The sequence below is a fragment of the Mandrillus leucophaeus genome, unplaced genomic scaffold (assembly GCF_000951045.1).
Source record: "Mandrillus leucophaeus isolate KB7577 unplaced genomic scaffold, Mleu.le_1.0 Scaffold1034, whole genome shotgun sequence".
In the NCBI taxonomy this organism is placed as follows: Eukaryota; Metazoa; Chordata; class Mammalia; order Primates; family Cercopithecidae; genus Mandrillus; species Mandrillus leucophaeus.
In genome coordinates this window covers 49,330-76,391 of record NW_012098477.1, presented here as the reverse complement: position 1 = coordinate 76,391, position 27,062 = coordinate 49,330, and the positions used below count along the sequence as shown (strand labels likewise).

Below are 27,062 nucleotides of genomic sequence, written 5' to 3'. Positions count from 1 at the left end.
TCACAATGGTGGAATTTGGATGAGAACATATATACTCTGGTTGACTAGTATTTTAAATTATTAAAAAAATGTTCTCAGAGTAATGCTTTTCTTTACCATTCCTGGTCCTGATTCATGTCAATTTGTGTTTTTGGCTTTAGGTTAACATAACGTAAGAAATTAACGATAAGAATAGGTTGCTTCTTGTTTTAAATCCCAATCCATATACAAACTATATCAGACAAAATCTGGCAAACCCACGATGAGTGGAACGAGACTTTCCTGCTCACCTAGTGAGTTATAAGTAAGTAGTTGGATACTCTTTTTTTACAGGTGGTAGTTGGACACCAAAGAATAAATGGCTGCATGATGTGTTTAGGTATTTGAGGCCACAAAGGCATAATATTCTCCTGGGATTCCTGTGCTCTAGAGATGTTCACGTACAGCAGAATAATCTGTACAGCTTTAGCAAGGTTTGTGATTAAGATTTTGGCAGGTAAGATTTAGAAATTCCTACATAATCCCATTCAATCAATGTAAGTGAGAAAGGCATTGTTGTCTGGAGATGTTCATTTAAGTGGACATTGAAGTGGCCAAGAGAATATGGATCTGAGGCTGCAATGATTGAGCAAGGGCTCCATTCATAGCCACTTGTGCCAAGTTGGCAAAAAGACACAGGCTGCTTGCTCAAATAATACTTGAATAAACTACTGAGGCAACATAGTGAGTTAGAACTAAGAACTACAATGATAACAACAAAAACAAAACAGAGAGCTTGTACATAGGAAGCCTGTCTTCCAGAGTGTATACAAGGTGGTGGAGGTGTCTGTTGCTGGGCTTAGGGCTGGAGTGAGAAACGATTGTAAAACTAGTGATTTAATTATTTTGCTTTTCCTCCAAGTTTCCTGCCCTTTCACCATAAATACAGGCTTCTGAACCCTGAGTGCAGGTAACTACCCCATCATGTCAGAGGAAAAGGTAATCTGGAATAAGAATTGATGCACATAGCATGAACTGACCTTTTCCCTCTTGTATTTTGTTCCTCTGGGGTAAACTCTACCTACCATCTGAGCTTATGGTATAGAAAGGGGGAAAATCACTCCTTCACTCTAGTTGTTCTAAGGCTATCATGAAAAGTAAAGGGAGCTAGGAAAGCTCATAAATGAAGGACCGGAGAGAACCAACAATGGGAGGACCTCATCTAATCTGAAATGTGGGTATCTGTGGGAGTTCAGTCAGGCTGGTGGGAAAAATTTTAAGATGAAGTTATAGGACATAGACACAAATCTTCTTGGAAGGCTGGAAGGTTTTGTAAAAGTCACAAGATAGGGTTATGGCTGAAAGCAGCCTAATTCTTACCTTGAGTAAATAGCTTAAAGTGGGTACAAAGGAAGGTAGAGTAGTTTATCTAAATAGCTTGTTTACTCATGTGGTCTTAAGGCCAACTTCTGATCAACTGCGGGTGCATAATCACTCTCTACTGGGGCGGGTTCGGCAACCAAATTACCCACAGGTTTGTTGACTCAAAAGCCTTTGTCAATTAAATCTGTGCTAAATAAATGCCCACAGGGCCAGCTAGTGGAGGCCGCAGCTGCTACTCTTTACAGCGCCTTCCTTGGTGTCTGTGAGGGACCTGGACGCTTAGCTGAGGTGACAGGCAGAATATCTGTCTCAGTGTACATTATTCATCTGTCGTTGGGTCAGGGTCTGCAGGATGGACCCCTGCAGTTGGTACCCCGTGTGAGGAACACTGCAAAGGCAGTGCAACGGACCTCCCAAAAACGAAGGTGAAAAAGAACTGCACGGTCAGTGAGTCAGTAAGTCATTAGTGTCCACTTGGGATTTCCAAGTTCAGCGCCGGTGGGCCTTGTTCAGGCTAGGTTTCATCATGGGACAACAGTTATCAGCTCAAGAGAAACAGTATATAAAAGTATTGAAACAGCTGCTTAAGGCTAGCGGAGCCTCAGTTTCACAGGCTCAGTTAAGGGACCTAATGCAAATGGTTGTAACCCATAATCAATGGTTCTTAAAAGAAGGCATGCTAGATGTAGAGCTCTGGGAGTAAGTAGGGAGAAATCCTCAACAACATTATGCACAAGGGCAATGGGTCCCAGTAACAGCCCTAACGCTATGGGCTTTAGTTAGAGGGGCTCTGGTTAGTTACAACCAGAAGAGCCTAAAAAGGGGAAGGAGGAGGAACTGTCACCTGCCTTACCACTTCCTCTTCCCTCAGCCCCAGTATCATCAGGCCAAAATAACAAACGGGAACGGAGGTTTTGCCTGAGCTCCCTTCCTCCAATAGATGGGAAAAAAGGCAGGATATGCTCCAGGTATGGAACCCTGTCTTAAGCAAGCGGCATTAGAAGGGAGCCCTTTGCCTGCAGAGTAATGCAAGATCAACAAGGCAATCATAAACCCATTTCTTTTAACGCTTATAAAAAGATTTAAAAAAGCATTAGAGGCCAAAGTTGTGCCACCAAGCAAGCAGTAGGTAGAAAGAAAGGCTCGGCAGTGGGGAAGCTCACAAATCCGGAGCCAGCCAATGCTCCCAGGAACTCAGCCTGGGCAGCTGCCGCTACAGGAAGCCAGGCCCAGCCGCAGGAAGTAGCCTGCTGGGGAGGGGCAGGTGGCACATGTGGGAAGGTCCACCCAGCAGGCAGCAGCCGCCCTGCAGCAGCGGGAGGGAGTGGCACAGAAAACAGAAAAGAAAAGCCACACAGGCAACAGCGGCGCCTAGGCAAGCGCAAGGCAGCCACCACCCTGGGGCCCGCATGCTTAGCTCTCCAGCTCTGCAGGCGGACCACGGCAAAATTTCATGTGCTCCTTGTATACAAGCGACACCCCAGATTATAATTCTATGCTAAGATTTAAGTAAAATTCAAAAATTTAAAAAACCTCTTTCTAATAATGGCCACTGTTACCTCTCTCTTACCCCTAACGTGACTTTCTCCAAATCCAATTTAAGTAAAACAGTAACCTCTAAAGGGAGAGAAATTACAAGAGGTCCATGAGTTAATTAAGGAGCAATTAAAAGCAAACTGCTCCCCAGTAGAAAGAAAAATTTCCTGATTGCAAGGTTATTCATTTTATGGATGATATTCTACCAACAGCCCTTGGGATGCACCCATTTTTCATCATTCCCAAAAAGTCTAGTAAATGTTTTACCTACAAAAGTAGTTCACTCCCCCATACCTAGTGCTTCAATACTGTTTACTGATGGTTTACGTAAACATGGAAAAGCGCCAGTCTGGTGGAGACCACATAATTCAATCACTCAAACTCGGTTTACCAGCACTCAGAGAGCTGAGATTGGGGCTCTGATATTGGCCTTGGAAACTTTTTCCACTCAGCCCGTCAATATCGTTAGCGATTCTGCTTACTCTATTTATTGCAGAACCTTCAGACAGCCCTAATTAAGTCCACTCTGGAGCCTGCCCTATGTGCTTTTTTTCTCTGACTTCAGCAATTGCTAGATCAACGTACACATCTTATTTTTATTACGTACTTTCGAGCCCACAACTCACTGCCTAGCCCATTGGCTTATGGCCATGATCAAGCAGACCTTCAGGTTATGACATCACTGCTTGACCAAGCCACCTAATCGCATCAGTTTTTCCACCAAAATTGGAGAAACTTATCTAAGCAATTTCAATTTACCCAGAGACTGGCTAAACAGATTATCCTACAATTCCCAGATTGCCAGCTCACAGGCACATCCCCTCCTTCAACAGGTGTTAACCCTAGAGGACTAGAACCTAATCAGTTATGGCAAACAGACATTACACATATCCCTGAATTTGGAAAACTAAAATATGTACATGTATCTGTTGATACTAACACTCATCTAATTAGTGCACATGTTCTTCTTGGAAAATCCACTGGATATGTCATTAACTTTTGCATTTATGGGACAGCCCACAAAAATTAAAACTGATAATGGTCCAGCTGATGCCAGCTCACAATTTCAACAATTTTGTCACATGTAGAATATCTAACATTCCACAGGCATCCCATATAACCCCCAAGGACAAACCATAGTAGAACATGCCAACTCCACACTTAAAAATATATTCAAGAAACAAAAAAGGGGGAGTATAGGTAAATACCCTGCCACACTATTGGCACAAGCTGTAGAAAAGCACTTTGCTAAAACCTCTCTAGGCATAAAACCTTCAGTTTTATGGAAAGATGTGAACAGTAATGTATGGTGTGGTCCAAGTGAATTATTAACATGGGGAAGAGGGCATGCTTGTGTCCACACGCCCTCAGGTCCTCCTTGGATTCCAGCATGACACATCAAACCATATCATGGCGTGGCTAGGACCCAACCTGGTACCAGAAATGAAGGAACTAACGCTACAGGACCCGCAGCCCTGGACGATGTGGCTTCCTCAGACAACACAAGCCTCAGACGTTACCTGGGGGATGCTGAAGAGGACAACTCAGGAGGCTGAACGAATCCTGCTCCGGACACAGACACCATTCACTCCAGATAATTTGCTTCTTGCTATGCTTTCTGTTGTACATTGCAACTCACATAGGGTATGGTTCCTTTTTTATGCTCTCACTTTGTCTGCAACCTGTACCTGCTAAATTCTACTGGGCTCATATCTTAGATCTACCTTTCTTTCACCCTGTCACCTGGGCAGACACTCCCTTCCCAGCCTTTAATAATGTGATTGCTTGGCTAGGAGGGTTAGATTTACACCCAGTGGGGTCTCTCAATAATGGCACACATTGGACTAAGGTGCCAGATAACACTACATATCACTCCACTATCCTTCCACTGTGTGTAAGTTATAAAGGTTCTAACCCTTAATGTGTACCTGCCCAAATCCAATTGTGGCTACATCATGGCAAAATAAATGCCTTAACCGTCTTAGCTGCAGGTAGCCTGAAATTGGGTAATGCAATTAATGCCGCTTTCCCAAACATTCCTTCCTGTGCTAAAGAACAAAGCTGGGAAAGCAATGAATTCCACTTTAGCTGGGAGGTCTGTCATGGGGAACAAGCCCATAGCCTCCAACTAGGCTATTATAACATCTTAGACTGGAGCCCACACAGCTATTTGCAGGGCAGTCTTACTGATGTCCTCATCCATCATGGCATCAATCACCGTTTTGTAACCTCATCCCATTCCCCTATGATTTGAGCTGATGGGGAGATGGGTTATCCCAGACCCCAAGTAAAGTCCTTGCCACTCCATGACACTTTAAGGTACCTGGGACATCTTAGCACCTCCTTTGACACCTGGTATGGGACATATCATAATTCCAGTAACAATTATACTATAGCCTTCACTCATAATCACACTGATCAGTGCCTAATTTGCACTCCCCATCCATATGTTTTCCTTATGGGAACTGATATTTCCATTATACCCCAAAACTCCGCGTTTGTGATCCGGGTGCAGGGACTGGCTTGGTTTGCCTCGTGTATCACTGATTACAATATATCTAACTTAAATATTGCTAGTGTTATGATATTAAGGGGACAATCTGAGGCATTCCTACCAGTCAATTTGACACGCGATTGGCAAGGTTCTTCTGTCCTTGCCACCTAAGAATGTCCCCTGTCCCAGGTCAGACTCAAAAGATTCATAGGCACACTTATAGCCTTTATGGTCTCAGCCATAGTCATCCTGGCAACCGCTAGTGTGGTTGTTGCATCTATTACTGAATCAGTACAAACAGTTGCTTTTGTAGATAATATGGCCAGAAATGTGTCTAATAAACTTCTCTTATAGCAAGGTATAGATCAAAAGATTCTTGCACTACTGCGAGCCCTCAAGGCTGCCTTAGAATATGTGGGGGAGCAACAAGATGCACTGGCATTCCGACAGCAATGAAACTGCCACTGGGGGGCATAAACATATCTGTATCATTTCTCTACCACGGAACCAATCAATACATGGTTGGGATGAAGTGAAACAACGCCTCTGGGAAACCTTTCATGACAATTTAGCAACTTAAAACTAAAATTTTAGAATAAAAATTTAAAGCATAAAATTTAAGACATAAAGCAACTTAAAACTAAAATTTTAGAATCCTTTCACACTATAGATCCACACACCCAACAAACAGCCATATGGAAGGGTGTGCAAGATCATCTCTCCTGGTTAGAGCCCTGCTCCTGGGGCTCACTCTGACTGGAAAAGAATGCTGCTAATTATAGTCATGGTTGTCTTATGTTATTTGCTAATTCTAGGATGCAAAGCCAGAATAAGAGCAATGACCGCCCTGCCCAACAGACTTGTTGCTGCACATATCTGTATGCTTCAGTCCAGAGAACCTGATGCAGAAAATAGAAAAGGGGGACATGTGGTAGTTCAGTCAGGCTGGCAGAAAAATTTTAAGATGAAGTTATAGGACATAGACACAAATCTTCTTGGAAGGCTGGAAGGTTTTGTAAAAGTCTCAAGATAGGGCTATGGCTGAGAGCAGCTTAATTCTTACCTTGAGTAAATAGCTTAAAGTGGTTTCAAAGGAAGGTAGTTTATCTAAATAGCGTGTTTACTCATGTGATCGTAAGACCAACCTTTGATCAATCGTGGGTGCATAATTGCTCTCTACTTGGGGGTCGGCGATCAGATTAATTACCTACAGGTGTATTGACTCAAAGCCTTTGTCAATTAAATCTGTGCTAAATAAATGCCTGCAGAGTGGAGGCTGTGGCTACTACTCTTTATAGCACCTTCCTTGGTGTCTGTGATGGGCCTGGACCCTTAGCCGAACTGACAGGCAGAATATCTGTGTCAGTATACATTATTCATCTGTTGTTGGGTCAAGGTCTGTGGGACAAACCCCCACAGGTACCAGTGAGGACTTGTCCTAGGAAGGGATTTAAGCTGGCACCTGTGGAGAGGTGGGTTAGAGAAGAGACTGGAGAAAATGATCCCAGCAAAGGAAGCAATCTATGTCAAAGCTTCTGATTTGGAAAAGACCATGGATAGTTTAAAATAAAACCTGAGGTGTGGTCATAAACAAAGTGAAAGGATGAAAGGTAACTGGAATATAGATAATGAACATATTCTTGTATTCATCTTCCTTTATCTGGCTACATCCCCACAATCTCTCTCTACACCTGGACCAACAAAAGACAGTAATTCTCTTGAGTCAGGAATGAGTTCATGAATATGTATTTTGTAAACACCAAAAGACAAAATCTAATAGGGTCTCAAAGAATATACTTCACTAATAATGATAAATTTTATTAAAGACATTGTATTCAGTCTGGATCAATGAGGTGCCTGTCCTGATCCAATCACCCTAGTAATTATGATGTTGTGAAGCACAGGAATGGGAAATGCAAGATAGTATCTTGTGTAAGAAACTGTATTATGTGGTTTTTGGGCGTAACTGAGAAACCTGATGCTGGAACCCATATGGAAATGAGTTCTTCACTGCAGTTCACTGCAGACTCTGCTCTGGGGCTGAATTAGGAGATTGAGGTCAGGAGTTTGAGTGGTTGTGTCCTTAGTTGTTGAGAGAAAAATAGATTATTTTTTTCTGGTTAATAATTTTCAATATGAGCCACAACATGCTAAATATTTTATCCGTTTTAACAGGACCCTCTCTTTGTGAATGTTCTCTGGAATATCTATATAAGTGTAATTTCCCTAAATCTCCTCTTCTGCATATACAGAAACCAGAATTACAAACTTAGCTCTGAAAATGTCCGATGGGTGTTTATTAACTAAGTCTTTCTAGTCAAGGAAATACACAAATGGGCACCTGTTGTCTGTTCTTTAGATTGTAGGAAATCCAGCTCTATGTTTCTTTCTTTCTATCTATCTATCTATCTATCTATCTATCTATCTATCTATCTATCTATCTATCTATCTATCTATCTATGTATGTATCTATCTATCTATCTAATCACTGTGCTAGAAGGATTCTTTCAAATCCACAATTCCAGATGCAGAATTCTGCTGTTTTGTAGTCTGCATCAGTTAACCAGAATCCTCAGGGCTATCAATCATATTTAGAAATACTTAACAATCTACTTGAGCGTTTGAAGTAATTTTTTAAACATTTTTTTCCAGAAGCAAGGACATAGGTCTCCTCAATCATATAATTTTCTCTATTTTCACTGATTTTTACCATTCATTAATAATACATTAATTTCCATTGTTCTACCACTTCTAGAATTTAGTTATCTACTATATAAAAAGCACTCTGTTATAGAGAAGAATGAGAGGACTCTAATTCTGGAGAGTGGCTTCTGTATGACTTTGTTCATTCTGGGTACCTTATTTTTGAGAAGCCCTGCAGAGCCTGGGCTATGCAAACAAACCCATTACATGACACTGTCAATTCTGAAATTTTTAAAATAAGTTGCTGACATTAGTATATCTCAACTTTAAAGCCACATATAATCATAAATTGCTCAAGTTTTACATTTCAGTAGGTCTGGATATGAATCCTGACTCTAACACTGTCTTTGAGAACTTGAAGATTTTTTTTTTTTTATGTCTGCATATGTCTATTTTCTTCTATGTGAATTGGGACAGAAAGTAGCATCCTCTTGATGGTTATGAAGAAGGAATGAGATAATGTACATCAGGAACAACATTTAAGACCCAACACCTAATTAAGTGCTCAAATCATAGAAATATAATTATTGTCATTGTTACATGTTCTATGCTGGGACTTGTAGTTTTTTTCTGTTCTACAAATATATCATGTGCTACACTGACCCTATTAAGGGAAATCCCAGATCAAGAAGTATGGAAAACATCTTATATAATAAGCCTCTCTCTTCACTTCTGTGAAATTAGTAATTTACTCTCATTGACAGGAGGCCCTGTAAAAGTAAAGGGTAGAAGGACTCATCAGTTCTGCTATCTTGTATCATTGAGGACTTGCCAGAGGAAAATATTTAAGCTGGCATCTGAAATTTAAGGAAATTCTTGCCAGCGATGAGATGGGAGAAATGGATTCCCAACAATGAAATAACATGTTTCCAAATATATACTTGGAATATTTATTTCAACTGGGAGTGCTGAAAATAAATTCAGAAATAGTACCAATAAGCAAAGGGGAAAGTTGTGAAAGAAATTGGAATGTGGGTCATAACGCACGCTTTGTCTTCATCTCTGTTTGGCCATTACCCCTCCCCCTCTCAGTAGGTGGAGCAACACAAGATATTAGCCCTCTTGAGGTCAGCAATCATTGCACAAATATATTTTAGATAGCAAAGACTGTGATGTGGTAGTATCTCACTGCATGCATTCAGTAAACACATGGGTGATTTAATTTTATCAAGAGATTGTGGAAGAGAAACTCTTTTAACAGTCTAATGATCTCTGTAATTTATGTTTGGGAGATATGAGGCATGGGACCCAGGAAATTGTACCTTGGTGAAGGAACTGCTGGATGGGGTTGTTGGCGGCATCTGAGGAGTCTTGGGACGGCTTTCAGGTAGGGTTGTGCCAGCCTCTGAAGGTTTTGGATGCTGACTCCGTTCCTGGGGTAGTGCCATGCTCCTGGAGTCATGGCTTCTCTGGCTTGTTTTTTTGTGTATCTGAAAGTATTCATTTTTTTTTTGTTTAATGTTTTTTAATATTAGGGAAAGCACAACATCTTTAAATATGTGAGACTATCATCCTTTATTAAATTCTAATAGATGTCATTACCTTTAAAAATTGCCTCTATCTAATGTATTCCTCCAGGCAACTGCCAATATATTTTTTTGCTAAAATGTAAAATGATCTAACATTCTTAGTCAAATAACATCTTTATTTGCTTATTTTTTAAAATGAACTCCATTTTTGTCTTTATGGCATAAGACAGATGAGAAAAGGACTACTTGTTACCTGTGTTGTATGAGTTTTTCTTACCTTTCTACATATGCCAAAGTTGTACAGAACTCACTATGCTGTTTCTCACTTTTAATATTTGTATGTAACATTTTATCTGCCTGAAGTCTTTCCAATGTCTGTCTTTACCTTGTTAAGAGCAGTAGTATCTAGCGCAAAGTGGTTTGTCATAATGTACAAGGAAGGCAATGGGATACAAAATGTATATCCATGATCTCATTTAATTTTCAAGCCAATCTTATGAGGAACATGTAAGCTATTTCTCTAATATGATGCACCTAAATGAGCAAAATATATACCAAGCCTATCTTACTGCAAAGAACTTAGTTTTGATAACTAACTTCAATTAGTCCTGTGCCCTCCGAATTTCTTCAAATATTTTAGTAGTTAGCACAAGTTTCATGTCTTTTTGAAGAAGATAATTAATGTCATTCTTTTAATATATTTTAATAATTTTCTCTAAGTGTAAGTGCAAGGGCATCATTTCATTTCTTATGAACTTGCAGAATTTTAAGTGTAAAACAACAGAAGTATGGTTTCCTAAAACTTAAAGCAAATGATTTTCATCTTTGGAAAACTAATATTTGTTTATTTCTCACCTGGATGAAACTATGCATTTCTGACATCAGTTTTGACATATTTTCCCTCTTTCTCAGACGAAAGCAGAAGAGTTGAAGCTTATCTCCTTTTTCACAGGGGATATCATGGCATTCTCCTTTTCCTACTACAGTCATACTTCCTGTTTTATCCTGAATTTCATAGATTGTTGTCTTCCTATTTACAATTTTCTGCAACAAAAAATTAATATCATGTTTGTGAGAACATAGTAACTACTGTACATAAGGGAAAGTCTCTTGTGATGATTAAAAACAAGATGCAAGACAGCAACTCCTAGTACTATATCAACATACAACACATATGTCTTAGTCTAGACCATCTCACAGAGCTCTCCCTCAATATCCTTTTTGTTTAAGTCCTTAATGTTCTAAGTATTTCTATTACAGTTCTAGAGCAATGAGTTATCTTCCCAATTTCAACTTCTTTCACCTCCAAGACAGCTATGCTTCCCAAAGCACCTTGATACAAAGGGACCTGAAGTCCTTGGTAGGCTTATTTGGCCTCTGCCCCTATGCAAAAAGAATGGGCATCTGTTACAACTAATTGTTTGCTATGTTATGAGGAATCTGTAATAAAAAATAAGCTTTTAGTAACTATCTAATTACTTTTTTGACTTTCTCCATTTACTGAATCTCTTTCAACATCTCCCATTCTGAAATCAGGTCCTTATGTTCAAACATTCCAATTTCTTGCTCATCAAGGCTATTACTCATCATTCTGGATGTATATTTCTAAGGATAATTTTTTTAAGAGTGTGTACAGAAAGCAACGCTGCTAAAATAAGAGGTCATTCTAGAAAATAAATGTAACAGATTGTGAGCTGTTGATCATGTAAGAAATTACTGGAATCAATAGCCAGGTATAGACTGGTTTTCTGAGTTGGAATGTCTCATGCTAACTAGTTTCATAAATTTTGACAGTAACATATCAGAAAAATTATTCTGCTCTTTTTTTGTGACATATCTAGTATACGAGTACAGATTACTTGACTTTCCAAGTATCATCCAAATTTATATTTCTCAGTTGTTCAATACTTTTTGATGAATAGGCTTCATTTGGTCAGAACATTGTCCTACCTGTTTTCTGCAGTTGATTTCCAGGTATAATCAGTGAATTCATTTCTTGCCCTGATTGTCAAAACTGGAACTCAAGCCTCAAAGGACAATACTTTATTCAAAATGAAACTAATGTGATTTTTGCTACAATTGAGATTATAATCAAAGAAATAAGTTTACTATTATGTTTGTATGGATCTGGATCCCTCACTATCCTTGATCATTATGACTCATAATAGGTAGTCATAGCTGATGAAGTCTCAAGGTTTCTCAGTGAATGTTTTACTAAAGAATTTCAGGGTGATATTTTGGAAAGAAAAACATGGGAATGAGAACATTAATAGTTCTCCTAGTCCTGGTCTTAACCTTGAAGAAGACTTTATTTACTTGTCAGTAGTTTTGAAAGAGTCCTGAGTTCTAATGTTAAGTAAATATGCAAACTTCCATTTAGCACATCAGGGGTTTTAACTTCACGTGTTATTGTAGAAAATGCAACAAAACAGCTTTGATGCCTTACCGTATGTAGCATATATAATCCATATACAATATATCCTGAAGTTTGTTTGTGAAGAATATTGATCTTCGGAGTTTTCTTTGCTCTTATGATGATGTCCTTTGGAACCTCAAACATTTGGTCAGGACCAGCTTCAGATACAGAAGAGGCTTCATTCACCTCTAGGAGACTATTATGTTTAGAATAATTTGATATAATGATGATTCTCTTTTTAATGAATTTCCCCTTCAAGTTGATGTTTAAAACCTTCACATGAAAGAACTGTGTCTGCGTAGCCACTGTAGCATGAAACATTCTTCTTTGCTCATTTTCTGAGAATTCATATTTAAATATCTTTGTTGCACTTAGTACCATCACGATCATTGGGTCTTTTGGGAAAATATTTTTACTGGGAGTTGCCTGACGGTTGGCCAATGGTTTTAGGCTCTGTGCATGATAGAAAAAGGAATACAAAAAAGAAATTTTTGAGTGAGGAATACAGAATTGCTCTTCAATGACCTCAAGTCACAACATTGGGCCCCAAAACGGTTATAGATGTGTAGAGCTAGGGCCAGGATACAGGGAAGGAGAGGATATCCTGAAGTAGTCTCATAGCCAGATGCAGTAATATAGGAGACCACATGGTAAAGGAAGACTCTTCTCTAAACAGAATAATCCTTAAAATGTAAGATATAATAGCAACATAAGACAAGTGGATGCTGAGCTGATTATCATGAAGTAACTTAAAATAAATTTAGGATAAAATAATGAATTGTAGTTTTACTCTTACCAGCTTAAAATGCCAGAGCATAAAAATAGACAAAATACAATTGAATAGCACTGAAAATGGTAAAGGGTATCCACCACAAACCACATACATCACTAGTGTTTAGTTATTACCAATGTAGACAGGGCAATTTTTAGCATACAACTCGTACTTTTCCAGCCTAAGATAAATACTCTTAAAGCAGGTGAGAATACCTGCGGGCTAAACCCCTCAGAATGCCCTCATCTCAGTAGATTCAGGCTACAGACACTCTCTACAGAGTGTCATTTCCACCATTGCAGCCTTTCTCAATGTCAGGGCTCCAGGAGGTAGCATGTGGGCAGAAAACCAAGGATCAGAGTGGATTGTCTTTAATACCCTTTCTCTATAACATCCAGGTTTCCTTAAATTGCAGCAGAACACATTAATGAAGGAAAAGTTGTTCAATTTCAAGAAAAAGCACTGGAGGAATAGGTAGGCCTCATTCGCAAACCAGCAGCTCCTGAGTGGTCTGATCTGGAATACCATATACAGTGATCATCTGTGAGTGATTGGACTTTATTTGATCTGACTTTTCATCCATGCGACCCATTCAGCCTAACACAGAAAAGTTCTTTCCCAATGCAAGTTAATCAGTAACCGTAGACTCATCCATGCGAATATTAATAGTAACCAATATGCAACCTCACAAGGAGCCACATGAATACAGGACCTGCATGAAGGGGATCATAATAACTGCTCAGAGAGACATAATAGGACATTACATTGTATTACGGTATTTTCAGAAAAAATATGTGTATACATAGGAGTAAATATGAGAGGGTATATAGAGAAATGTGGCAAATTATGGATGCTGGAATTTCATGTAAATTTAATTAAGTTTGATCTGGTTTGTCTGCATTTATTCCTTTTTTTTCTGAAATAGTCTTATATTAATACAAAATCTAATGTAAGAAAAAAGGGAATAGAGCATGTTCCAATTGAGGTTGGTGTTGTGGTTTCATCACTTGTTGCCTATCATAGTTGATCTCCTCTATTGTGTATCAGAAATACAGAACATTCTTTTTTATAATAAAGCTCATTAGAGTTTCAATTAGTTTTTAGACTATTGCTGATACATGCATACAGTAAGGCTGACCTGTCCAAATTTGAGACGAGTACAACATTATAAGGATTATCAGAATCATGCAATTATTAATTGTAGTTTACTTTCTTTCATTTGTAAGTCTTGGTGTATCATCTTCTGTCTGCCTACATTTTCCCAAACTCCTGAGCTCTCTTCCCTATTCCATCACTTCTCTTTGTTTTTACAACTTTTGGCCTCACAATAGGTATCTTTGACTGAGTCAGATGACCTTTATTTGTCATTTGCTTAGCTGCAGTGGTTCATATCTTAGAATATGGTTCTTTTTTTTTTTTTTTACTTTTTTATTTTGAGACGGAGTCTCACTCTGTCGCCCAGGCTGGAGTGCAGTGGTGTGATCTCAGCTCATTGCAACCTCCACCTCCCTGGTTCAAGCGATTCCTATGCCTCAGCCTCTCAAGTGGTTGGGATTACAGGCGCATGCCACCGCATCCAGCTAATTTTTTTCTATTTTTAGTAGAGCCGGTGTTTCATCATGTTGGCCAGACTGGTCTCGGACTCCTGACCTCAGGCAATCCACCTGCTTCAGCCTCCCAAAGTCCTGGGAATACAGGCGTGAGCCACTGGTTTTTCATTTTTTCATTGAGTAAAGGTATTTATTGGAAGTTTCCCATGAGGCAGACACTGAAGTAGGCCCTGGTTTACGGTGGTCCACAGAATTACAAACTAACCCTAACCTTGGAACTACGTTGAGTAGGTGGGAAATATAAACACTTCTTAACTTGAGTTGTCATAAACAGTAGAATAGAAAGAAATTCCTAGGAAACAGAACACCATGAAGATTTAGCCTAAGTTGCAGGAGTCTAAGTGAGGATTCCCTGAGGATAAGGTCTCAGTATTGGGATCCAGAGGGTGGATAAAGTTGACCAGTAAGAGTTTTAAGGTGAAAGAAATAAGGTGTGCGAAAATCCTAAAGGAAAAAGGAGCATGGTGTATGTCAAAGAAACTTGAACAAATTAGTGAGCAAAGGGAAGGGGTGTGAAACAGATGGGGGCAGTAGACAGTGAGTCTATTGCTGAAAGTTCCAGATTCCACAGCTCTCTCTCTCTTCCCCAGACAACACAGGACAGAAAACTTTCTGCAGTCAGAGATAATGTCAAGTTCATCAAGTATCCCTTTGGAAGCAAAAGATTAAAATGCAGTGAATTCTCAATCTATACATTTGATTTACTGGCTGATTATTGATGTCATTTTTCAGTAGAGGATGAAATCAGATTCCTGCATTTTGGGTTAAGAAAATGAATCACAAGGGGACCAGGAAGAGTGTACCTCAGTTGAGGAAGCGTTGGGTGGAGCTGATGATGAGGTCTGGGGAGGTGGGGAACAGCCCATGGCTGTGGACATGCTGGCTTCTGCAGAGCAGGAAGGCTGAGTCTGCTCTTTGGACATCTTACTCCTTTTGGTTCCAGTCTCTTCTTCAGATGGTTTTCTTCTTTTCTACAAGTAGTTTATTTTTCTTGTTAATTATTTTCAGTGTCAAGTGAAGCAGAACACATTTTCATTACAAGGCAGGATGTTTATTATATATAAATTATTTTTCTTGGAAACTTAAGTGGGTGTTGTACATCGCCAGGCCAATTGAAAGAACAGGGCATAGATGGTTTCATTTTAAAAAGGGGAGCGGAGAAAGTAACACACATCACTCCTTAATTACTTGTATTTTGGGATATGCTGACTTGTAGTTAAAAAACTAGGCTTTTGTAAACACAGGAAATATTTTTTTATCTGACTCTCAAGTTAAATCCTTCTCTATTGGGGATGAAAATATACTTATTTTATACATATTTACATTATGTTTACTAAAATATTTAACTTGTTGCCTCGCAGAAAGAAGATGATCAATTATTATGTAATTTGATAAATCTGAAACTTGATGGGAACCATAGGAAGAAATAACTGTCTGCTGGAGAGATTGAGTGGAAGAGCCATAGCAGAGCTTCCACTGTGAGACTTGAAGCCTGCTCCTCTTCCTGAAGCTTACCTGAGGTCCAAGAGTCTCCTCTGCTCCTTTAGCTGTAAGTCTGTTGCTTGCAGTGGATGCAGGTGTAGCAGGATCCACTTCTTTCTGTTTCCTCGTTTTAGATGGGGTTGTTCCTTTGACTGGAATGGATTCAATTTTATTCACAACTAATGCAGAAAAAAGGAAGATGTATAAACCCAGAGCAGATGATCGGGGACAGCTGAAGCAGTTTCAATACTATTTGCTCTTAGCGTCTGCTTGAGAGTTCAGGTGTGTTTTAGTCTACCTCTGTTGCATTAGCCTAGTCTGGCTTCCAGGAGGCCAGCAGGAAAAACAAAGGCACAAACACTGACTCATACTCTTCAGTGCTTTCATCACTCCTCCTCTGTGCAGTGAGGACATCCTTCCTGTCCTCTGAACTCCATGTGCCTCAGTCAAACCCATTCCCAATCCTATTCTTCTATCATTTCCTTTTAAAATGTAAGATTCTCATGATGCTGACTGCTTAGTCACATTCTCCAGATAATCTATTCAAATTACAGAAACCAGTGAAAGGAGATGTTATATAGGTTTGTGAGGTGAGATATTGTGACTTTTGACTTTTTTATTTTTTATTTTATTTTTTTGAGACAGAGTCTCACTCTGTCACCCAGGCTGGAGTGCAGTGGCGCAATCTCGGCTCCCTGCAAGCTCCGCCCCACAGGTTCACGCCGCCGTTCTCCTGCCTCAGCCTCCCAAGTAGCTGGGACTACAGGCGCCCGCCACCACGCCTGGCTAATATTTTTTGTATTTTTTAGTAGAGACGGGGTTTCACCTTGTTAGCCAGGATGGTCTCGATCTTCTGACCTCGTGATCCAACTGCCTTGGCCTCCCAAAGTGCTGGGGTTACAGGCGTGAGCTACCACGCCCGGCCGACTTTGTTTTAATTATTTTAACTCAATGATATGACAAGAGGGGAGGTCTTCATACTACCAGGAGCAATGCTTGCATTTAAATACTATGTTATCTTTTGTAATATAAAGAATGATGATGTGTTGAATATTCTCAATAGAATGGACATATTAATTGGCTAAATGTACATATCTCAGATATAAACAACAATTTTTTATAATTTTATTTTGTCATTATGTAATCTGTCAAATGTACTAGAAGTCTCAGTCTGTCTTCAACTCCCTCTCCTTTTTGTTCTTTTGCTGCACCTCAACTCCGATATACGTCAATCCACATTAGTAATGGAATGCCATAAATTGTCAACTTGTTGGCATCTGAAGTGCCAACAATGTCATGGCCAGTGAGTCACAAATTGGGAAAAGGATGTATCAGCTATGACCAAGGTGGCATTCTAATCAAGGTTGGGAAGGTTGGGAAGGTTGCAGCGGGTGGGTGTTCCCTCTTCCCAATTACCTTTTAACTTTTCTCTTTTAAGAGTTTCAGCAAGGTCTCCCAGTGCTGGTATTTCTTTGAAGAATTCTATTAGTTTGCCCAAACCAGCATCACCTGGGAACTTTTCTTCCATCAAGTCGGCAATCTGAATTTTGTCATACTCTTCTTTCATTTTTGGATTAAGTTGTAAATCGTTGCTCAGTAAGGACTTAACAATTCTAAAATGATAATCATTGATGACTTCCAATCCTTTTAGTAGAACAATTTTCTTGTAGTTATTTGCCATCTCTAAAGATATAAGTGAACCTACAAGAGAAAAATTGTAGACAGTGTTGCACACGTATACAGATGATTTAAAAGAAGATGTATGCCTCTGTGAATGAGTGGCCCATAAGAAAGAGTTGTTCATGAATATGTGTGATAAAGAAGGACTTAATGACCAAATGTGTTACTGTAGAAATTGAGTGAAGAACTGTTTCTTTAGGAATGTCCAAGTAATTCTTCCCATTGAATGAGGATAGTTGAATTGGGTCCAGGTGTCAGGAGGAGGTCTGTGAACAAGCAATTGTCTCAGTGTTTAGAGTATGGGCTGTGCAGTGTCAAAGTCCTTGGTTCCTCTTCCCATCCTTTATTGGGGCTGGGGCCTATCCCCCAAAACCTGCCTGTTGTTTCTTAAACCTTCTCACACCCACCACTATGACTGGAGTGGCCTAGGTGTAAATGGGCTGCAGCCTCCCATCTTATATGAATAACTGTCTGCTACAGCGCTACAGTTTCATGCTGGGACACAGACCCTATTCTCCTTAACTCTTCTCTTATCAGCTATCATTAGTATCCTCTTCCTTGGTGTTGGACCCTGCCGTATTTGTCCTCTGTGCCCATAAAACTATCACTTTCCTGGACATCTACATTTTCTCTATTGCAGAACACAGGATTTATTGGCTGGAATATTTTGATAGTTGCTTGATTTTTCTTTTAGGCTCGATTTGTCTAATTCATTTTCATTTAACAGATCCACATTTATCTCTATAAAACACATTTTTATCCCACTGAAATGTTTCAATATTTGCTCATTTTCTTTTCAATACATTCCTTGCTTCTTGTATTGGTTTCAGAAAACTTTGAATAATCTGCATTCTTTTTTCTTTTTTAAACTTCTGGCACTTGTGTGTTCCTTATATCTTACGATTCAGAAGTATAAAACATTTTCATGCTTCATGACTTTGCTAATTCTCTTCTCATTGCCTGGAAAGCTATTCCCACATTCCTCTCTCTAACTACCTCTCCTACAACCTTTAAGACTCAACTGAGAGTTTGCCTTCTAGAAATTTTCAGAGTCCCCTTAAGGACACAGTATTACTCCTCTGGACCTCTTTAGCGCCAGTGCACTTTAGCACATGATGACACACAAAGCATGCTATGGATTCCTAATTCCTTTTTAAATTATCACAGCACTTTGTGAGGCCGAGGGAGGCAGTTCACCTGAGGTCAAGAATTCAAGACCAGCCTGGCCATCATGGTGAATCCCTGTCTCTATTAAAAGTACAAAAGTTAGCCAGGCATGGTGGTGGGTGCCTGTAATCCAAGCCACTTGGAAGGCTGAGGCAACAGAATCACCTGAACCTGGGAGGTGGAGTCTGCAGTGAGCAGAGATCATGCCACTGCACTCCAGCCTGAGTGACAAAAGCAAAACTCCATCTCAATAAAAACAAATACCAAAACAAATATTTTAATTATAGAAAGCATGTATTTGTGTACCTCTTATGTAATTAAGATATTTAAATTCCTGGGGCTGTTAATTGCTTTCTTCTTGAAAGAACGTGAGTGTCCTCAGATTGAAAAGCATAGAATGAAGGAAAAAATCTATACAAAGACATATAGTCAAACTGAAGCATATAAAAAACAAATAAATACTCCATACGCCTCTGAGAATGAAGAATATATCACCTGCAAAGATCCAAAAATTAGATTGAAACTGATCCTCAACAACAAATCTACTTGAAACAGGAGAATGGAATCATTTTTATATAATGCTGGTCCAAAATCCCATATAAATTGCTAAACAAAAAGTTTAGAAATGGGAAGTTTTGACTTGTTTTGTGAGTATGACAACACAATTAACTTGCAAAATGAAACCAGATGTGAGATTACAGGAGGCTATGTATGATTTTTATTTATTCCACTTAAACACAAATATTCATATATTTTGATGCTGAAATATTAGTGCTTTTGTTTTTGCAGTAATGACACTGATAACATTGGGGTTTCTAGAAAAATGTGCATTAAGTTATCTTTTAAACCTCCAAGTTCTGATTTTCAAAACATATCGAGCCTCCCAGGTACAAAAGAAATGCTCTCATCTTGTCTTGAAGGAAAAAATAATTTTTAAAACTAGAATTTCAATCTAAACAAAATGATATTTAAACAAAAGATCCTCAAAACTATTCTCTGAACCTCAAGGCCTTAGTAGTTTTTCCAGACAAAGATGCACACAGAAACATTTTTGGAAGTACTTCTCAATGGAATATTTTTAAAAAATTTTTAAAAAGCTGCAGGCCAAAGGAAAATGAAAAGAATGAAAAACGAACTTGATTATATATGCCTATGTCTTAAAAACAAAGCCCTGATCAAAGAAAAGAGAAACAGAAAGTATACCAACATAGTGGAGGGAGGGAAGAAAAAGAATGTGACAGTTTACTAATGTAATTGTCTTAGAGGGTGAGATGGAAATGTAAGTTTAAAAAAAAAGACAAGTAGGAGAATATAGAAGAGTTATAAATTGAAGTGAAGATAGCAGAAACAGGCCAAAATATGTTAATTATTACGCTATACGTAAAGAGCTTAACTAATTAAATGACAACTTTTATCAAATTTGATTTAAAATTTCTATATGTATGTTGTCAGTGAAAGATCACTGAAAAGTGAAAAAGAAACTTAAATTATCGTGCAAGGAGAAACTAGAAGAAAGCCAGCTTATCTATGTTAGAATCATTTTAAAAAAGATCTTAAGACAAAGAGTATTGTCAGATACCACAAGGTAAAAGGGTGAATTCCTGGGAAGATACAATAATTTAAATTATAGATTTATCTAATAATAATAAATGTATATTATTTTTCATTATTGTATAGTCTTTCATGATAATATATTTTTATATAATATATTTATCTTCATATACACACATATGTACACACACTGCCACAAATATATATATTTATATATGTATGTTTATGTTTAGAAACATGTATGCATGATCACATACCACACGTAATATACATTATATATATGCATATGAGCATATCTATATATTATATATATGAATTTGAGAGAAGTACAAGAAAATACCATCTTATAATAGGAGTTTTTATATCTTCCAATACTAAATGAACAAAGTAAAAACATAACATTTTTACAAATTTGAGCAACAAAATTGATAGCAGTATTTATCTAACATATATAAATTCTGAAATCAACATTTAAAATCTCATATTCTAGTCAAGTACACTGAAATATTGCACCAGGCTATACAGAAAGACTTCTAAAAATTCTAAACTTTGCAATATAAATCTATTTCAAATTGACTTCCCTGCCTCTTTCCTATACATTGCCACTAGAAAAATAAAAAATCATTAACTTTCAGGAGGGCAGGAAGTAATCTTAAAATGACTGAAAAACTGCCTTTTATACCTGGTGTAGAATGATGCTTATGTAAAAGTTAAACATACTTATGAAAATATTGACACAAATTATTTGAATAATTGTGTTTGCAAAATGGATAAATTTTCTACTGTGTTTTCATTTGTAGAATAATATTACTTACGAAACGTTCTCACATACGTTTGTGTGTGAGAACATGTTTTGTAAAATTGAGATAATACCATAAAACACAGCTCTACATCTAGATGTCTTTTTTACTTAATATTATTTCCTGATACTTTGTGTACCACATTATCTTGTCTTATTTTATCTTCTACTTTCATTTTAGGTTCAGGGAGTACATGTGCAGGGTTGTTAAATGAGTAAACTGTGTGTCGCTGAGGCTTGTTGTACAAAGATCCCATCACCAAGGTAGTGAGCATAGTACCAGATAGATAGCCTTCTAACACTCATACTGCTCCCACCTTTCCCTCTCAAGTAGTCCCCAGTGTCTAATGTTCCCATCTTGTGTCCATATGGATTCAATGTTTAGCTTCCACTTGTGAGAATATGCAGTATTTGGTATTCCTGTGTTAGTTCACTTAAGATAATATTCTCCAGCTATATCCATGTTGTGCATATACAGTGTGGAATACTATGCAACCATAAAAAAGAATGAAATCATTATCTTGTCTTTTGCCTAGACCCCTGTGGCCACCACGCTTTCTAACCTCAGAGAATATATACTCAGAGAATTTGTTTTAAAATCTGCAATGATCAAAATGCATATTCCTTCATTTGTGCCCCAGTTGTAGAATAAAGGATATCTACTATCTCTGAAGTAAGTAAAGAATTGGAAGTAGTAACTGCAGTTTTCACTTTTCTGAATATAGTTGATACCAGCTCTACTCCCTTCACCCCACTGCTCTGAAGAGCCAATATTAATTTTTCCCTTGTGATTTTGTGGATTTCAAGGAAACATCTAGATCTTTTCTACAAAAATACGCACAGTACTCACCTTACTGGAAATTTCTTCAACAGTAGTCCAGATCTTGAGATCTTCAGAAATGTAGGAAATGAGGATTGTTTTGAGTAGGAAGATCAATCAGCAAAGCTCTCAGAAACTGAAATACCGGATGTTATAATCTCCTGAAATGCTAAGAAAATGAAGTATTTTCAAAGACAGTAAGGGAAAATGGCCGTCCTTAGAGTCGCTTCACTTGACTAGTACTGGCTTCCTCACACTCTGCTTTGCCCTAGGGAGAGAGGAGTTGTGAAACAATGTGCAGACTCCTCCTACCTCTCACCAGTGTTTTTCGCTTTCCATCCTGTTAGAGAAAATGAACAGTTTCTTTCCTGTAGATATCTTATCAAAGTAAAATTTATATCAAAGTTATATTTAAATTTTTTTTTCTTACAAATGTTGATATCTGAATGGAGTTCCAACCTTAGAACTTTCTTAGCCAGTAGATTTACATGTGAGTCATTAGGGACCTCTATTCCGATGAATGATTGTCAAATATAAGACGAAGCAAGGCAGCTTCTTCTCCCTCCTTTCCTGTGCACAGAGTGGCAGTTGCAGGAGGAGATCTTGGTAGGAGCATCTATTGCTACCAGTACTTTACTGCATCTCCCGCATGGGAGAATGTCTGCTATGAAATGGCAATTGGTTTAAATACTACCTGAAGCATTCACCCAGTTATTAATAGTTGACAAACCTAGGGCTTTCCATATCAGAAAGTTATTACCAATATATAAATCCTTTCTCAAATATATATGAAGGAGTTTAACACTAGCTATCCTCTTGACTATGACTAGGTTACTTAACCTCAATGATTAGATTCATGACTACTCACGTTTTCTTCATTATTCATGGAAAAACACAAGTGGATAGTGGGCTCGCAACATGACAGCATCGAAGCCTTGAAAATCCTGGAAAATGCACTGAACTTCTGGTAGGGTGAGAGTCCTGTTAAACCATTTTCTCAGCAGTATTTTTTCTGTTAAGGGCAGTGGGTGTCCTTCAGAGTACCGTAGCCCCAAGATGTCAAATAAATGACACCAACTGGCAGATGATGTTGTGTTAACCCAGCAGCAGATCTGCAAGCAGGATGTGGCTGTGAGTGGAAAGTGGGGCCCCAGATATAGCTGTAGGGGAGAAAACATATATATTTTTTATGTATTTTTTAAATTTCCCTTTTTAGCTGACACTCTCCTGAAAACGCCAAATTAACGAGAAAAACAAGCAGTTTATTAATGTGTGCTCTACTTATCACAAGGGATAGGCCTCAGTTCAAAAGTATTTCTCTCTCCAGGCTGTGGCTTAGAAACCTTGTTTAAATAGTGTTTCAATGAAGAGCCATAAATCCTTTACAGTGAAAAGCAAAGGAGAAAGCAGTCCCAGTCATTTAAAGGTGGGAAAATGTGGGATGTTCCCAGATTCCTCAAGTTTCTGGTGGTGCCTTCTCTGGGCTGAAAAGCAAGTGCTTTCTCCAGTAAATAAGGATTTATGTCCTGCCATCAGGCAAATAGTGCCTGAGGCAGCATATTCCCCTGCATTTTCTGTGTGTTTAACTTAATAGTCCTAAGTATTTTGAGAAGTATTTTTGGTTTCCTTCACAAATAATACAAATGATCTGAGGCCATCTTGGAGCAGAAGAAAGCTGATCATCTTAGTACAAACTGGGGTCACGGAGAGGATAGTTGAAGTCTGGATTTGGAAACATATGATAACTTTATCAAAGCAAAAGTAAGTTAAGAAAAAGCAAGGAGGATCTGGAAGGGTGGCCACAAAAATACCTTTGAGTGTTCATGGTTTTATAGGTTTACGTGCTGTTAATGTGGAGACACTGAGTTGGTTTTAACATAATAGGTAGAGAGGGATATTAGGAAGGTCAGGTTACCCCAATTCAAAGGTCAGAGAGTAGAGGAAACTTGGTAGAAATTACCGTGTTTCAGGACATTTTTCTCTCCCCTTTGTGGTAATAATTTCATGCAGAGTAATGCCTTTGGTTAGGACTCCAGCATACAACACACAAATTACTGTCACCAAAGACAATTCAGAACATTGCTCCGTAATCCATACTGTGCAGATAAAATTGTAATAGATGGAGCAAAGAAACGCTTTAAAAATGTGCATTTGTACTGATTCTGAAGCAATGGGCAATAATTTGCAATTTGTGCCATCACACAGAAAGCGCATTAATAGAACATACAAGAGATCCTGATAAGGGGGAAAAAGTCTGGATGAACCTGCATGACTTTATCATCTGAAGTACTAATTCCCATGCTCATTCAAAGTCCTCAGGAAAAGTTCCCACCAGATTAATATTCTAACCAAGATGTTAGTAAATGACTGCCTATGGGACAATACTAACACATCATCCACTTTTGTAAGTAAAATTTTATTGAAACACAGCTGTGATTATTCACTTATGCATTGTCAATGTCTACTTCATGGTGCAATGAAGAGTTGACTAGCAACAGAGTACATCTGGCTGCAGAGTGTAAAGATTTTGCTGCATGGCTTATTATAGAAAATGTTTGTCAGTCTGTACCCAGTCATCAGTCTAGGAGACAGCAGAAAGCCTGTAAAGAGAAAAGCAAAAGTAAGTAGAAGAGCAATGTTAAATCAAGGTTAGCCTAAAGCTGGCTTCTTACATATTCTAAGTTCGGCCTAAAGGTTTCTCATGCAGCGTGAATGATGGCCTAAATGGAAGTGTAAACGGACTGTAGTATACTCTTGGGTCAATCACCAAGTTCTGGCCAATCAAATGTGGCCCACTTGTTCAAAACGCATTCAAATAAGGCAAACTCCGAGCTATAAGCAATCCAGCTCTCTATCTCATGTCCATTTTCTGTATCTCACTTTTCTTTTTCTCTTCATAAATCTTTCACTATGTGGCTGTGCTGGAGTCTCTGACCCTACTCTGGCTTAGGGAGGCTGCCTGAATAACAAATCGTTCATTGCTCAATTAAACTCTTTTAAATTTAATTCAGCTGAAGCTTTTCTCTTAACAGCAATCACACCAACAAACCACATTTGGGACTTTTAAAGTCCATTGTAAACCCAAGGATAAAGGCTTGTGATAATTTTTGTGATCTCAGAGAGGAAAATGGAAATGCAGAGTGTTAAAGCCTTTCTCTATCCCTAAGAGTCAGAACAAAACCCATTTGTATGGGAGCCTCCGTTAGCAAGATTGCTTTACGCATTCATGACCATCGGCCACCTGAAACAGGTGCCTTCTCCTTTTGTCTCTCAAGTAAATAGTTTTCTGTTTCTAAAGGAAGAGGGAAGGGTGATTGAGTTTTAAATGTTGAATCAGTCTTACATTCCCGAGATAAAACACTTTTAATGATGCATTACAATTTATCATATTGATAAGTATATTGGTAAGTATAATTTTTCAATATTTCAAAAGTGTTTTTATATTTATTTTCATGTGAGAATTGGCTTTTGTTTTAGTTTCTGTGTAATATCTTTAATTGGGTGTGACAGCAAACTGGCATTTCTAAAACAGATTGTATAGACATGGCAAACTTTTATCCTCAAATGTCTGATAGAATTCATAAAGTGTCTATTCCCATAACTTTCACTACGGAAAGATTTTTGTTATAACTTCTCTTTCTATAATAGATACAAAAATATTTAGTTGTTTTATTTCCTTACAAGACAGTTTTGGTAAGTTGTGTTTCATGGGAATTTTTTCTGTAACAAATTTGTGTTTTACAGGAATTACGCAAGTAAGTAAACAAACTTATTTGCATAACATTGTTCATAATATTATTTTATTACCATTTTAATATCTGCAGTGTTATCCCTTTACTTTCGTGATACTGGTCATTTATATTATCCTCCAATATTTTTCTTGCTTATTCCTGGTAGACTGACTCTCTGAGGAGGATGCTCAGGGAAGTTCAAAGTCAAGAGGAGGGACAAAAAGGACAGTAAAGGATTCTGAAGTGTTTGGAACCTACATCTAGGACAAAAGGTAAATAACGTTTTAACACCTAGCCAGACTAACAAAAAATCTTATACTAAAGGTCTATTTATTTCAGTTCCTATTACCTGATCATATATATCTTCCTTTTGACAACAACAACAACAACAAAAAGAAAAAGCAAGGTATGCTAAAGACAAGGAAAAACAGAGTCTGAAGAGTCAAAAGAAGCATTAGAAGCAGACTCAGATATGACTGTGATGTGGAAATTTGCTGACAGGGAATCTAAAGTTACTGTGATTAATGTATTAAAAGTTCTGATGGAAAAAGTAGACTGCATGCAATAACAGATGAGTAAGATACGCAGAGAGAAGAAAACACTAAGAGACAAATCAAACAAAAATGTATGAAGTGAAACAATTGTAATAGAAATAGAAAATAATCAATAGGCCAGATACAATCTAGAAAAGAATGTTACCTTGAAGATAGATCAATAGAAATTTCCCAAACTAAATGCAAAGGAAAAAAGTATTAAGCCCTCCAGCCCTCAGAATATCTAATAACTGTGGTGGGATTGAAAAGCCAGAAGGAAAGAAAGAAGGAAGCATAAAAAGTACTGAACTGGTCTCTTTGTCTGGCATGACACCTGAGGTTCTTGGTCTCATGGCCACAGAGATCAAGGATGCAGACACACACAAAGGGTGAGGTTTAGAGCTGAATTTTAACAGGCAAAAGAAAGAGAATAGTTCTCTGCTACAGAGAAGCATCCTGGAAAAATGGGTTGCGGATGTGCTGTGAAATGAAGAGATTTTTATAGATGAGATAGGGGAGATGGTGTCTGACCTACATAGGTTGTGTAAAACTGGTTAGGACCAGCTGTGCCATCTGCATAGGGCCCGAATCTCTGGCTGCCCTTACTCCAGTCTTTTATTATGCAGGTGGATAGCTACTCCATGTTGCTTATTTCTTTCTTACCGTACACATGCTAACAAAAAAGGGAAGGTGGAGCCCCGTGGTGAATATGCCTCACACCAGGTAGCCCTTTCTATTGGCACTGCCAGCATCCCCCTGTGGAAGCTCCTAGCTACCTTCTCTATGTTTGCAGTTCGATCTTTCAGGCTGCTCTTTATTAGAAAATAAGTGATTTTTGGGCTGCTTTTTGTTAGAAGGCAATTCTGCCGAGGACTCTTTTGCCCTCACTATCTGCCTAAGATAATTTATTTCCATCTCCTGTACCAGTATTTGGAGAAATAATTGCCAAGAAATATTT

General features: G+C 38.3%; 1 protein-coding gene across 5 annotated transcripts in view; it reads right to left on the bottom strand.

Annotated features, from left to right (window-relative positions):
* PYHIN1 (pyrin and HIN domain family, member 1) overlaps positions 1 to 22,873 on the bottom strand; it is a 38,982-nt gene extending 16,109 nt beyond the window's left edge. For 2 of the 5 annotated variants that reach the window (XM_011978636.1, XM_011978661.1), the window contains exons 1-7: positions 21,871 to 22,108; positions 17,240 to 17,524; positions 15,857 to 16,002; positions 15,145 to 15,312; positions 11,990 to 12,412; positions 10,399 to 10,587; positions 9,337 to 9,504 (exon numbers count right to left, since the gene is read on the bottom strand). In XM_011978636.1, the coding sequence (XP_011834026.1) occupies positions 9,337 to 9,504; positions 10,399 to 10,587; positions 11,990 to 12,412; positions 15,145 to 15,312; positions 15,857 to 16,002; positions 17,240 to 17,504 (1,359 nt within the window). In that variant the 5' untranslated portion in view covers positions 17,505 to 17,524; positions 21,871 to 22,108. Of the gene's footprint in view, positions 1 to 9,336; positions 9,505 to 10,398; positions 10,588 to 11,989; positions 12,413 to 15,144; positions 15,313 to 15,856; positions 16,003 to 17,239; positions 17,525 to 21,870; positions 22,109 to 22,680 lie in introns of those variants that run through there. The other 3 variants (XM_011978650.1, XM_011978668.1, XM_011978644.1) reach the window with 2 other exon arrangements.
* Positions 22,874 to 27,062: the final 4,189 nt, after the last annotated feature.